Raw genomic sequence first — 15,080 nt, 5'->3', positions numbered from 1 at the left:
AACAGCTGTACCTGGAGGGGGGGTTGCATCCCTGTAACGTCCTCATGTGTCCTCACACCTGTGTTACCAACCTGCCCAAACCACGACAGAAACAACCAGGTGAGAGGGAGGGAGGGAGGGAGGGAGGGAGGGAGGGAGGGAGGGAGGAGAGAGAGAGAGAGAGAGAGAGAGAGAGAGAGAGAGAGAGAGAGAGAGAGAGAGAGAGAGAGAGAGAATAGAGAGAGAGAGAGAGAGAGAGAGAGAATTAGAGAGAGAGAGAGAGAGAGAGAGAGAGAGAGAATTAGAGAGAGACAGAGTTAGAGAGAGAGAGAGAATTAGAGAGAATTAGAGAGAATTAGAGAGAGACGGAGTTAGAGAGAGAGACGGAGTTAGAGAGAGAGAGGGAGTTAGAGAGAGAGAGAGAGTGTGCTCGTTTAGCAGAGCTGATTTAGTGAACGATGACAAGCAACTTTGCCGGAAACCTGAAGAACATAGTTAGAGCTCTTATAGCTCTCAAGCTGCTTGTTGTATCTGGTCATTCAAATAATGTATTGGACGTGTCCTGACCTCGTGTGTGTGTGTTGTAGAGATTGGTCCTGCCTCTGTGATGGTGGGGAACCTGGTGTCTGGGAAGAGGATCGCTATGGCCAGCGGCAGAGACCTGGGGCAGACTGATGACAATGACCAGGTAACACACATCATCTTCCCCCTGACACACACAGAGGATTTTATAATGTGTTTTAAACTGTGATGGATTATAGTTATTACAGCGTCTGTGATGGCATATCCTGTTGTGTGTCCTGTAGTTCCTGTTCCTGTCAGAGGTGCTGCAGTGGAGATCTCAGACTACGCCTGAACACATCCTCTACACATTGCTTAGCTCCCGGGTAACACACACACACACAAACAAACACACACGCATGTACACACACACACACACACTTATACCATGGATTTGTTAAGGACTCTGATTGCACTTCGAGTTCTGATTGCACTCTATCTCTCCATCTCTCTCTCTTTCTCTCTCACTCTCACTCTCTCTCACTCAATTCAATTCAATTCAATTCAATTCAAGGGGCTTTATTGGCATGGGAAACATATGTTCACACATCGTTCTCTCTCTCTCTCTCTCTCTCTCTCTCTCTCTCTCTCTCTCCCTCTCCCTCTCTCTCTCTCTCTCTCTCTCTCTCTCTCTCTCTCTCTCTCCTCTCCCTCTCTCTCTCTCTCTCTCTCTCTCTCTCTCTCTCCCCTCTCCCTCTCTCTCTCTCTCTCTCTCTCTCTCTCTCTCTCTCTCTCTCTCTCTCTCTCTCTCTCTCTCTCTCTCTCTCTCTCTCTCTCTCTCTCTCTCTCTCTCTCTCTCTCTCTCTCTCTCTCGCTAGGGAGCAGTGTCTAGCTCTCTGACGTGTCTTCAGCTCCATAAGAGGGCAGAGAGAGTTGCTGCTCTGCTGCTGGAGAGAGGAGGACTACAGGAGGGAGACCACATAGCACTGGTCTACCCACCAGGTAACACACACACACACACACAGACAGCATGTGTGTATGCCCAAATACACTCTTCACTTCACTCTCCTATGTGTGTTACAGGTATAGACCTGATTGCAGCGTTCTACGGTTGTCTGTACGCTGGCTGTGTTCCCATCACAGTCCGACCGCCCCACCCACAGAACATCTCAACCACCCTGCCCACGGTCAAGATGATCGTAGAGGTGAGAGATCAATTACTGTGGTAAACTAGAGGTCAATGCTGCCCAGGCAACTGGTAGAGAGGGGGTAAAAGAGAAAGAGAATGTAGTAGCGTTCAATCTCTCTCTCCCTTCATCTATCTCTCTTTCTCCCTTCCTCTCTCTCTCTCTCCATTCATCTATCTCTCTCTCTCCCTTCATATCTCTCTCTCTCTCCCTTCATCTCTCTCTCTCTCTCTCCTTCATCTCTCTCTCTCCCTTCATCTCTCTCTCTCTCTCCCTTCATCTCTCTCTCTCTCTCCGTTCATCTATCTCTCGCTCTCTCCGTTCATCTATCTCTCTCTCCTTCATCTCTCTCTCTCCCTTCATCTCTCTCTCTCTCTCCCTTCATCTCTCTCTCTCTCTCTCTCTCTCGTTCAGCTATCTCTCTCTCTCTCCCTTCACCTATCTCTCTCTCCCTTCATCTATCTCTCTCTCTCCCTTCATCTCTATCTCTCTCTCTCTCTCTCGTTCATCTATCTCTCTCTCTCCCTTCATCTCTCTCTCTCTATCTCTCTCTCTCTCTCCGTTCATCTATCTCTCTCTCTCTCCCTTCATCTCTCTCTCTCGCTCTCTCCATTCATCTATCTCTCTCTCTCCCTTCACCTATCTCTCTCTCCCTTCATCTATCTCTCTCTCTCCCTTCATCTCTATCTCTCTCTCTCTCGTTCATCTATCTCTCTCTCTCCCTTCATCTATCTATCTCTCTCTCTCCCTTCATCTATCTATCTCTCTCTCTCCCTTCATCTCTATCTCTCTCTCTCTCGTTCATCTATCTATCTCTCTCCCTTCATCTATCTATCTCTCTCTCTCCCTTCATTTCTCTCTCTCGCTCTCTCCATTCATCTATCTCTCTCTCTCCCTTCATCTCTCTCTCTCACTCTCTCCATTAATCTATCTCTCTCTCTCCCTTCATCTCTCTCTCTCTTCCTTCATCTCTCTCTCTCTCTCTCCCTCCAGGTCAGTCGTTCGGCCTGTGTGATGACCACAGCGGTCATCTGTAAGCTGCTGCGGTCTAAGGAGGCGGTCGCCACAGTGGACATCAGGAACTGGCCTCCCGTCCTGGACACAGGTCAGCCCTGACCACATGTTCTAGATCTATCAGGCTGTTAGCTGGATGTTTGTACTGTATCTGTCAGGCTGTTAGCTGGATGTTTGTACTGTATCTGTCAGGCTGTTAGTTGGATGTTTGTACTGTATCTGTCAGGCTGTTAGCTGGATGTTTGTACTGTATCTGTCAGGCTGTTAGCTGGATGTTTGTACTGTATCTGTCAGACTGTTAGCTGGATGTTTGTACTGTATCTGTCAGACTGTTAGATGGATGTTTGTATTGGTGTATAACTGAATATTATTGTGTTATCAGATGACCTGCCAAAGAAGAAGCCTCCAGCGCTGCATAAGCCCTGTAACCCTGAAGCCCTGGCCTACCTGGACTTCAGTGTGTCCACTACTGGCATGCTGGCTGGAGTACAGGTAACATTAACCCCTAACTTCTGACCCCTAACCTCTGTTCTGACCTTTAACCCTACCTGGACTTCAGTGTGTCCACTACTGGCATGCTGGCTGGAGTACAGGTAACATTAACCCCTAACTTCTGACCCCTAACCTCTGTTCTGACCTTTAACCCTACCTGGACTTCAGTGTGTCCACTACTGGCATGCTGGCTGGACTACAGGTAACATTAAGCCCTAACCTCTGACCTTCATCCCTGCCTCTTATCCCCTGCTATGCCTAGTGGCTAACATGGGTCATCTGTGTGTGTGTGTGTGTGTGTGTGTGTGTGTGTGTGTGTGTGTGTGTGTGTGTGTGTGTGTGTGTGTGTGTGTGTGTGTGTGTGTGTGTGTGTGTAGATGTCCCATAATGCGGTGGGAGCGTTCTGTCGGTCGGTGAAGCTGCAGTGTGAACTGTATCCCTCCAGAGAGGTAGCCATCTGTCTCGACCCCTACTGCGGCCTGGGCTTCGTCCTCTGGTGTCTCTGCAGGTACACACACACACCGTAACACACACACACACACACCGTGACATACACACATGTACAGAGGCACGCATGCACGAACACACACACACCAAATCAACAACTGTTTCAATGTCCAACAACTGCATTCCCTTTCTAACCTCTTAACTCTCTCTCCAGTGTATACAGTGGCCATCAGTCGATCCTGATCCCTCCAGTAGAGTTGGAGTCTAACCCAGCCCTGTGGCTGCTAGCTGTCAGCCAGCTCCGAGTCAGAGACACCTTCTGTTCCTACAGCGTCATGGAGCTCTGCACTAAAGGACTGGGCCTGCAGACAGAGACACTGAAGGTACACACACACTAGAGTTCTCATCGTACACGCACTAGAGTTCTCATCGTACACACACACTAGAGTTGTCATCATATACACACTAGAGTTGTCATCATACACACACTAGAGTTCTCATCGTACACACACTAGAGTTCTCATCGTACACACACTAGAGTTCTCATCGTACACACACTAGAGTTCTCATCGTACACACACTAGAGTTCTCATCGTACACACACTAGAGTTCTCATCGTACACATACTAGAGTTCTCATCGTACACACACTAGAGTTCTCATCGTACACACACTAAAGTTCTCATCGTACACACACTAGAGTTCTCATCGTACACACACTAGAGTTCTCATCGTACACACACTAGAGTTCTCATCGTACACACACTAGAGTTCTCATCGTACACACACTAGAGTTCTCATCGTACACACACACACACTAGAGTTCTCATCGTATACACACTAGAGTTCTCATCGTACACACACTAGAGTTCTCATCGTACACACACTAGAGTTCTCATCGTACACACACACACTAGAGTTCTCATCGTATACACACTAGAGTTCTCATCGTACACACACTAGAGTTCTCATCGTACACACACTAGAGTTCTCATCGTACACACACTAGAGTTCTCATCGTACACACACTAGAGTTCTCATCGTATACACACTAGAGTTCTCATCGTATACACACTAGAGTTCTCATCGTACACACACACTAGAGTTCTCATCGTACACACGCTAGTTCTCATCATACACACTAGAGTTCTCATTGTACACACACTAGAGTTCTCATCGTACACACGCTAGTTCTCATCATACACACTAGAGTTCTCATTGTACACACACTAGAGTTCTCATCGTACACACGCTAGTTCTCATCATACACACTAGAGTTCTCATTGTACACACACTAGAGTTCTCATCGTACACACACACTAGAGTTCTCATCGTACACACGCTAGTTCTCATCATACACACTAGAGTTCTCATTGTACACACACTAGAGTTCTCATCGTACACACGCTAGTTCTCATCATACACACTAGAGTTCTCATTGTACACACACTAGAGTTCTCATCGTACACACACTAGAGTTCTCATCATACACACACTAGAGTTCTCATCGTACACACACTAGAGTTCTCATCGTACACACACACTAGAGTTCTCATCGTACACACACACTAGAGTTGTCATCGTATACACACTAGAGTTCTCATCGTACACACACTAGAGTTCTCATCGTACACACACTAGAGTTCTCATCGTACACACACTAGAGTTCTCATCGTATGCACACTAGAGTTCTCATCGTACACACACTAGAGTTCTCATCGTATACACACTAGAGTTCTCATCGTACACACACTAGAGTTCTCATCGTACACACACTCGAGTTCTCATCGTACACACACTAGTTCTCATCATACACACTAGAGTTCTCATTGTACACACACTAGAGTTCTCATCGTACACACGCTAGTTCTCATCATACACACTAGAGTTCTCATTGTACACACACTAGAGTTCTCATCGTACACACGCTAGTTCTCATCATACACACTAGAGTTCTCATTGTACACACACTAGAGTTCTCATCGTACACACACACTAGAGTTCTCATCGTACACACGCTAGTTCTCATCATACACACTAGAGTTCTCATTGTACACACACTAGAGTTCTCATCGTACACACGCTAGTTCTCATCATACACACTAGAGTTCTCATTGTACACACACTAGAGTTCTCATCGTACACACACTAGAGTTCTCATCATACACACACTAGAGTTCTCATCGTACACACACTAGAGTTCTCATCGTACACACACACTAGAGTTCTCATCGTACACACACACTAGAGTTGTCATCGTATACACACTAGAGTTCTCATCGTACACACACTAGAGTTCTCATCGTACACACACTAGAGTTCTCATCGTACACACACTAGAGTTCTCATCGTATGCACACTAGAGTTCTCATCGTACACACACTAGAGTTCTCATCGTATACACACTAGAGTTCTCATCGTACACACACTAGAGTTCTCATCGTACACACACTCGAGTTCTCATCGTACACACACTAGAGTTCTCATCGTACACACACTAGAGTTCTCATCGTACACACACTAGAGTTCTCATCGTACACACACTATAGTTCTCATCGTACACACACTAGAGTTCTCATCGTATACACACTAGAGTTCTCATCGTACACACACTAGAGTTCTCATCGTATACACACTAGAGTTCTCATCGTACACACACTAGAGTTCTCATCGTACACACACTCGAGTTCTCATCGTACACACACTAGAGTTCTCATCGTACACACACTAGAGTTCTCATCGTACACACACTAGAGTTCTCATCGTACACACACTATAGTTCTCATCGTACACACACTAGAGTTCTCATCGTACACACACTAGAGTTCTCATCGTACACACACTAGAGTTCTCATCGTACACACACTAGAGTTCTCATCGTACACACACTAGAGTTCTCATCGTGCACACACTAGAGTTATCATCGTACACATACTAGAGTTCTCATCGTACACACACAAGAGTTCTCGTCTTGCCTGAAAATTCGCCCAGTCTTACCGAAGCCCCATTGAGCTGAAGCCCAGGCCCAGTCTGTCATCACAGAAATGTGCCCGAATGCGAAAAAAAAACCTGATTTCTAGAAAAAAGTATATTGATTTAAACTGGTGTTGAGAACAATGCGGCGGAGGCGGGCGGCAGCAAAGTGAGGAGACGAGGAAACATTTGTTGTCTTAGAAAAGCACAGAGAGAGGAAAACTCAGTTATGATCAACTGAATGACGACAATATCGGAATAAACGCAATTGAAGGCATGTATCAAATTGTTGCTTATACTGAAACTCCCAAAGTCACATCCAACCGTTATACTAATTTAAAGCAATAGCCGTGTGTGGTCAATGATCATTTCAGCGCCATTTTGATTGGGACAGCGCCATCGCACTGCTTTAAGACAAGCGTGGGGACTCGTCTTGATAAATCAATCAATGTCAAATTTGTGTTTTCACTGAATCTCCGTTTGGATATTTGGTAACAGTTAGGCTGGGGAAATGCTAGCTAAATTAAGGTGAGTGCTCATGATCATCTTTATTCCAGTTTGCTCATATATTAGCTGATCAGAACATTTTGCTAGCATGTTATGTAACTTAACAAATGAATTTTGCTCTTCACTCACGTAGTAGCCTGTCCAACTGCCGACCAAAAGTCTGATTATCAATCAATGTGATTTTGTTTCACTGTATATCCATCCATCTGTATATTTGGTTAGGCTGATTGATCTCTGGCTGGGTGAATACGTGGAGGAGGTATCATTCATCTATTTGTTTGCTCATCTGTCACTGATCAGAAACATTTAACATGTGATAATGTAGCCTAAATCAAGTGTATTATTTTGCTCTTGAGTCACGTATAGGCTATAGTAGTCATATATAATCTATCCACCATCGGGCAGTGAGAGCGCGCCCTGTTCTAACGTAACTTACTTCATTATAATCAGTCAATCATTCATTCATGTCATTACACAGCATATGAGTCATTCATGCCTTTAAATATAATCAAGCATTTTATTTTGACAATGAAAGAACAAAGGGAGCCTTGAATAATGAATCAATAGTCCTAAATAAATAACTAGATTTTCTGTCAAACACCCATTTGAATAATGGCTCAAAAGCCCTGTGTTTTGAATGCATGTTTTAATTCCGAAATTACATTTGGATCAGTTATGGGTCTACTTTCAAAGGTCCAGCAAAGGCACATTAGCAGGGCAATCATTATAGGGTACTTTTCATTTGGATGTATCTGCCTTAACAGATGACATTGGAATATGTGCTTCTCCTGATTCTGAGATGTGCTGCCTGTTTGGTCTTGTGGATCATCATTCGCCTGAGTGCACTTTAGTCTATTCGTATCACAATTTGAAAAATTTCAATGATCAGAAAAATAAGTTTCATCATGACCACTAATTTCTCTGGCCCAGCCAATATTGGAATGGTGGCGCTGCTAGTATCTGCTACTGAGACAGAGAGCAGCAGTAAAAGGTGCGCAGACAGACAGTTTTTATTTTGTAACACGGCAATCCTGAAACCCGCCCGGCACAAATCAATTCAGAGACTTTGAGGCCCGGACTGGCCGTCGGGCCCCATCGGGTTCGGGCTGAGAATGAGAACTCTTACACACATCCACAAACACACACAGTTCACATGCAGGGAGAACTAAATCAAGTGCTTGTTGTAATGTCTTTGAATTGACTCAGTAAACCGCGTGTTTGTGGCCTGAGGTGTTGTCTGATTGGTTGCTGATGGACAGACTGAGTTTATTTGAAGAGATTAACTTTCGCCATGGAAATCGCCATGGAAACTGGAAGCTGACTCACTGAGACACACACAGGGAACAGATCCAGGAACAAACAGCAGCTTTATATAGTCGTCAGTAGGATGAGGGTGGATGAGAGGGTGGATGGGGGTGGGATGTGGGAGGATTAGGGAGGATGAGAGGGAGGATGAGGGAGGATGTGGGAGGATGAGGGAGGATGAGGGAGGATGAGAGGGAGGATGAGGGAGGATGAGAGGGGGGATGGGGGTGGGATGTGGGAGGATTAGGGAGGATGAGAGGGAGGATGAGGGAGGATGTGGGAGGATTAGGGAGGATGAGAGGGAGGATGAGGGAGGATTTGAGGGAGGATGAGGGAGGATGAGGGAGGATGAGAGGGAGGATGAGGGAGGATGAGAGGGAGGATGAGAGGGGGATGAGGGAGGATGAGGGAGGATGAGAGGGAGGATGAGGGAGGATGTGGGATGAGAGGGAGGATGAGGGAGGATGTGGGAGGATTAGGGAGGGTGAGAGGGAGGATGTGGGAGGATTAGGGAGGATGAGAGGGAGGATGAGGGAGGATGTGGGAGGATTAGGGAGGATGAGAGGGAGGATGAGGGAGGATTTGAGGGAGGATGAGGGAGGATGAGGGAGGATGAGAGGGAGGATGAGGGAGGATGAGAGGGAGGATGAGAGGGGGGATGAGGGAGGATGAGGGAGGATGAGAGGGAGGATGAGGGAGGATGTGGGATGAGAGGGAGGATGAGGGAGGATGTGGGAGGATTAGGGAGGATGAGAGGGAGGATGTGGGAGGATTAGGGAGGATGAGAGGGAGGATGAGGGAGGATGTGGGAGGATTAGGGAGGATGAGAGGGAGGATGAGGGAGGATTTGAGGGAGGATGAGGGAGGATGAGGGAGGATGAGAGGGAGGATGAGGGAGGATGAGAGGGAGGATGAGAGGGGGGATGAGGGAGGATGAGGGAGGATGAGAGGGAGGATGAGGGAGGATGTGGGATGAGAGGGAGGATGAGGGAGGATGTGGGAGGATTAGGGAGGATGAGAGGGAGGATGAGGGAGGATGAGGGAGGATGAGAGGGAGGATGAGGGAGGATGAGAGGGGGGATGAGGGAGGATGAGGGAGGATGAGAGGGAGGATGAGGGAGGATGAGAGGGAGGATGAGAGGGGGGATGAGGGAGGATGAGGGAGGATGAGAGGGAGAATGAGAGGGGGGATGAGGGAGGATGGGGGAGGATGAGGGAGGATGAGAGGGAGAATGAGGGAGGATGAGGGAGGATGGGGGAGGATGAGGGAGGATGGGGTAGGATGAGAGGGAGGTAAAGATTGAAATGTTGTGTACCCCTCTTCTCTTCCCCCTCTCTCCTCCTTTCCCTCTCCAGGCGCGGGGTCTGGATCTGTCCCGTGTGAGGGCGTGTGTTGTGGTAGCAGAGGAGAGACCCAGGATGTCTCTAACACACTCCTTCTCCAAGCTGTTTAAAGACCTGGGCCTGCACCCCCGATCTGTCAGCACAGCATTCGGCTGTAGGGTCAACCTGGCTATCTGTCTGCAGGTGTGTGTGTGTGTGTGTGTGTGTGTGTGTGTGTGTGTGTGTGTGTGTGTGTGTGTGTGTGTGTGTGTGTGTGTGTGTGTGTGTGTGTGCGTGTGCGCGAGAGAGAAATAATATGGTCACTCTGTGCTGTGATTGGTTACAGGGCACCTCCGGACCAGACCCTACTACAGTGTACGTGGACATGAGAGCTCTGCGACATGATAGGTATGTCTAACTGTCAATCACAGCAACAACCAATCAGATCAACCAATTAACTTGCATAACAGTGTGTATGTTTGTCTCTCAGGGTGCGGTTGGTGGAGAGAGGTTCTCCTCACAGTCTCCCTCTCATGGAGTCAGGAAAGGTGGGTCTTGTGTTATGTTTTAACATTTAGCATCAGAAAGTTTCATGACTGTAGAGTACTAAGACTCAGTAAGACTCATCTTCTAGATCTCCTGACTGTCTGGTTCAGTAAGACAGCTTCTAGAGCTCCTGACTGTCTGGTTCAGTAAGACAGCTTCTAGAGCTCCTGACTGTGTGGTTCAGTAAGACAGCTTCTAGAGCTCCTGACTGTGTGGTTCAGTAAGACAGCTTCTAGAGCTCCTGACTGTGTGGTTCAGTAAGACTCAGCTTCTAGAGCTCCTGACTGTCTGGTTCAGTAAGACAGCTTCTAGAGCTCCTGACTGTGTGGTTCAGTAAGACAGCTTCTAGAGCTCCTGACTGTCTGGTTCAGTAAGACAGCTTCTAGAGCTCCTGACTGTGTGGTTCAGTAAGACTCAGCTTCTAGAGCTCCTGACTGTGTGGTTCAGTAAGACTCAGCTTCTAGAGCTCCTGACTGTCTGGTTCAGTAAGACAGCTTCTAGAGCTCCTGACTGTGTGGTTCAGTAAGACTCAGCTTCTAGAGCTCCTGACTGTGTGGTTCAGTAAGACAGCTTCTAGAGCTCCTGACTGTCTGGTTCAGTAAGACAGCTTCTAGAGCTCCTGACTGTGTGGTTCAGTAAGACAGCTTCTAGAGCTCCTGACTGTGTGGTTCAGTAAGACTCAGCTTCTAGAGCTCCTGACTGTGTGGTTCAGTAAGACAGCTTCTAGAGCTCCTGACTGTGTGGTTCAGTAAGACAGCTTCTAGAGCTCCTGACTGTGTGGTTCAGTAAGACTCAGCTTCTAGAGCTCCTGACTGTGTGGTTCAGTAAGACTCAGCTTCTAGAGCTCCTGACTGTGTGGTTCAGTAAGACAGCTTCTAGAGCTCCTGACTGTGTGGTTCAGTAAGACAGCTTCTAGAGCTCCTGACTGTGTGGTTCAGTAAGACAGCTTCTAGAGCTCCTGACTGTCTGGTTCAGTAAGACTCAGCTTCTAGAGCTCCTCACTGTGTGGTTCAGTAAGACTCAGCTTCTAGAGCTCCTGACTGTGTGGTTCAGTAAGACTCAGCTTCTAGAGCTCCTGACTGTGTGGTTCAGTAAGACAGCTTCTAGAGCTCCTGACTGTGTGGTTCAGTAAGACAGCTTCTAGAGCTCCTGACTGTGTGGTTCAGTAAGACTCAGCTTCTAGAGCTCCTGACTGTGTGGTTCAGTAAGACAGCTTCTAGAGCTCCTGACTGTCTGGTTCAGTAAGACTCAGCTTCTAGAGCTCCTGACTGTGTGGTTCAGTAAGACAGCTTCTAGAGCTCCTGACTGTGTGGTTCAGTAAGACAGCTTCTAGAGCTCCTGACTGTGTGGTTCAGTAAGACAGCTTCTAGAGCTCCTGACTGTGTGGTTCAGTAAGACAGCTTCTAGAGCTCCTGACTGTGTGGTTCAGTAAGACTCAGCTTCTAGAGCTCCTGACTGTGTGGTTCAGTAAGACAGCTTCTAGAGCTCCTGACTGTGTGGTTCAGTAAGACTCAGCTTCTAGAGCTCCTGACTTTCTGGTTCAGTAAGACAGCTTCTAGATCTCCTGACTGTGTGGTTCAGTAAGACAGCTTCTAGAGCTCCTGACTGTGTGGTTCAGTAAGACAGCTTCTAGAGCTCCTGACTGTGTGGTTCAGCTTCACCTCTCTACACATAGACCAGAATGGCTCATAGGCTATATGCTGTACATGGCGTTGTCACGTAACCATGGTGACTGTTTCAGATCCTACCTGGTGTCCGCATCATCATCGCCAACCCAGAGACCAAGGGACCACTTGGAGACTCCCACCTAGGAGAGGTCAGCACACACACACACACATACACAAACGGATTGATTTATTGATTTATTAAACTTGTTTCATGATTTTATGTTGCCCCAGTAAAGATTATTGAAATTCAATTATAATTCTCTCTCTCTCTCTCTCTCTCTCTCTCTCTCTCTCTCTCTCTCTCTCTCTCTCTCTCTCTCTCTCTCTCTCTCTCTCTCTCTCTCTCTCTCTCTCTCTCTCTCTCTCTCTCTCCTCTCTCTCCTCTCTCTCCTTTCTCTCTCTCTCTCTCTCTATAGATCTGGGTGCACAGTGCCCATAACGGCAGTGGATATTACAGTGGTTATGGAGAGGATGTCCTTCAGTCTGATCACTTCACCTCCAGACTCAGCTTCGGAGACACATCCACCATCTGGGCTCGCACCGGATACCTGGGCTTCTTACGACGTACTGAACTCACCGACGCCAGCGGAGGTATATACACACACACACACACACACACAGTCTTGTACAACTAACCTTGTGGGGACACAACATTCAGTCCCATTCAAATCCTATTTTCCCTAACACATAATCCTAAACCTAACCCGTACTCTTACCCTGACCCTAACCTTAACCCTAACCTTAACCGGAAAAACTAACCCTAACCCTAAACCTAACCCTAGCTCCTAATTCTAACCCTAAAACTAACCCTAGCTGCTAACCCTAACCCTAAACCTAATTCTAACCCTAACACTAATTCTAACCTTAACCCTAAACCCCCTAGAAATAGCATTTCACCTTGTGGGGACCAACAAAATGTCCCCAGTTGGTCAAATGTTTGTTCGTTTACTATTATTATTATAGTTAAACACGCCCACACAAACACACACACACACACAAACAAAAACACACATAAAAACATACACAGACACACATTATGCGCGCACACACATACACACACACTCACCCTTTCTCTGTGTTCCCTCCCCAGAGAGACATGATGCTCTGTATGTGGTGGGTGCGTTGGAGGAGGCCATGGAGCTGAGGGGGATGAGGTACCATCCTATAGACATAGAGACCTCCGTCATCAGGACGCACAAGAGCATCATGGAGTGGTATGTCACTGTACACCCAAAACAACAGCTGTTTCTATCTCTGTTGTTTATATAGGTATAAACACTACAGTTCCAAATCACTCATCTCTGTGTGTGTGTGTGTGTGTGTGTGTGTGTGTGTGTGTGTGTGTGTGTGTGTGTGTGTGTGTGTGTGTGTGTGTGTGTGTGTGTGTGTGTGTGTGTGTGTGTGTGTGTATGTGTGTGTGTGTGTGTGTGTGTGTTATGCGACAGTGCGGTGTTTCCCTGGACTAACCTGCTGGTAGTCGTAGTAGAACTAGAAGGTTCGGAGCAGGAAGCCCTGGACCTGGTTCCCATGGTGACCAAGGCGGTGCTGGAGGAGCATTACCTCATCGTTGGGGTCGTCGTGGTAACGGACATCGGGGTGATCCCCATCAACTCTCGTGGAGAGAAGCAGCGCATGCACCTCCGAGACGGCTTCCTACAGGACCAGCTAGACCCCATCTACGTGGCTTATAACATGTAACCCATCCGCACCCATCCCCCCCATCCGCCCCATCCAGGGGTGGACATAAGAGAAGGGGTTTTGTGTGTTGTTCATTTCAAATCAAGACCTACTGTATTTTTGAATCTGCATATGGTCATATGGTGTGGTACCTGTTGTCTGTTCCTTTAGTTGTGCTGTAGTGGAGGTATGGCTGTGTCTGCACCCCCGGTTAAACCCGACACCTAGACAGGAAGTCGCTGTACAAAGCCTTAGAGGAACACTGTGTACTGACTACACCACTGGTTGTTGTTGTTAGGAGTTAGGAGAGAGAGAAAATATCTCTGAACATATCTGTTTTCTTAATGAAATAGACATAGAAAATAACGTTATTAAAGTATATTGTCAGAAAAAGACAGGGGGTTCAGATTAGTGTATAAATATAAATATTGTACATAAACATAATGATCTATATGGAGAGAACTAAAACAGAGAGGACTAGCCCTGTTACACAGGTGTGTGTGTGTGTGTGTGTGTGTGTGTGTGTGTGTGTGTGTGTGTGTGTGTGTGTGTGTGTGTGTGTGTGTGTGTGTGTGTGTGTGTGTGTGTGTGTATGTGTGTGTGTGTGTGTGTGGGTGGGTGTGTGTGTGTGTGATACAGTGCACTCCTCTTATAAGAATCACATCCATCCTCAACTATTTGTTTCCTAAAACCAATTGACTCCTAAATGCCAAGTTAACCTGTTAGAAGTATACCATTGGTTCTATCCCACATTGTTTGACCGTTGGAAGCATTTTAGTATCGTAATATGCGATTCTGCTAAGAGAGCCCAGTAAGTAGCACATTCTAAAAGGAGTTGTAAAGCCCAGCTCTGGACCAGAAACAAAAGATTCATTCTAAAAGGAGTTGTAAAGCCCAGCTCTGGACCAGAAACACAAGATTCATTCTAAAAGGAGTTGTAAAGCCCAGCTCTGGACCAGAAACACAATATTCATTCTAAAAGGAGTTGTAAAGCCCAGCTCTGGACCAGAAACACAATATTCATTCTAAAAGGAGTTGTAAAGCCCAGCTCTGGACCAGAAACACAAGATTCATTCTAAAAGGAGTTGTAAAGCCCAGCTCTGGACCAGAAACACAAGATACATTCTAAAAGGAGTTGTAAAGCCCAGCTCTGGACCAGAAACACAAGATTCATTCTAAATGTTAACCTTTTCCCTTTAAGGTGCAGTACTTTGGACCGTGGTCAAAAATAGGACACTATATACAGAATAAGCTGCCATTTGGGATGTGAAGTGTTCTAACAAAGAGAAAACAAAAGGGTTTGGAATAAATGTATATATCAGTCATAAAATTATCACTTATGGCATCGTATAGGTTATCAGTTATAACTTTTCTGTGAAAAACATAATTTCAGGTTGATGTTTATTGCCATGAGTCTTGCCCTGGAGGCAGAACTGAGTGGTTTCCGCTAGATGGGCCAGCTG

At 46.7% G+C, this 15,080-nt stretch overlaps 1 protein-coding gene across 4 annotated transcripts in view; it reads left to right on the top strand.

The window, feature by feature from the left end:
- The window catches only part of LOC121569302 (disco-interacting protein 2 homolog C-like), a 34,413-nt gene extending 20,231 nt beyond the window's left edge, over positions 1-14,182 (top strand). For all 4 annotated transcript variants that reach the window (XM_041880132.2, XM_041880131.2, XM_041880133.2 and 1 more), the window contains 16 exons: positions 1-99; positions 567-667; positions 786-866; positions 1,359-1,482; positions 1,564-1,685; positions 2,661-2,772; positions 3,064-3,173; positions 3,551-3,681; positions 3,835-4,003; positions 9,761-9,931; positions 10,074-10,135; positions 10,218-10,275; positions 12,015-12,089; positions 12,357-12,531; positions 13,031-13,154; positions 13,386-14,182. The exon at positions 1-99 is cut by the window's left edge and continues 103 nt beyond it. In XM_041880132.2, coding sequence (XP_041736066.1) covers positions 1-99; positions 567-667; positions 786-866; positions 1,359-1,482; positions 1,564-1,685; positions 2,661-2,772; positions 3,064-3,173; positions 3,551-3,681; positions 3,835-4,003; positions 9,761-9,931; positions 10,074-10,135; positions 10,218-10,275; positions 12,015-12,089; positions 12,357-12,531; positions 13,031-13,154; positions 13,386-13,638 — 1,967 coding nt within the window. In that variant the 3' untranslated portion in view covers positions 13,639-14,182. The remainder of the gene's footprint in view (positions 100-566; positions 668-785; positions 867-1,358; positions 1,483-1,563; positions 1,686-2,660; positions 2,773-3,063; positions 3,174-3,550; positions 3,682-3,834; positions 4,004-9,760; positions 9,932-10,073; positions 10,136-10,217; positions 10,276-12,014; positions 12,090-12,356; positions 12,532-13,030; positions 13,155-13,385) is intronic.
- The last annotated feature ends 898 nt before the right edge of the window (positions 14,183-15,080 follow it).

This window comes from Coregonus clupeaformis, chromosome 7, assembly GCF_020615455.1.
Source record: "Coregonus clupeaformis isolate EN_2021a chromosome 7, ASM2061545v1, whole genome shotgun sequence".
NCBI lineage: Eukaryota > Metazoa > Chordata > Actinopteri > Salmoniformes > Salmonidae > Coregonus > Coregonus clupeaformis.
The sequence above is the reverse complement of the archived record's forward strand: the minus strand, read 5'-3'. Positions and strand labels throughout refer to the sequence as shown.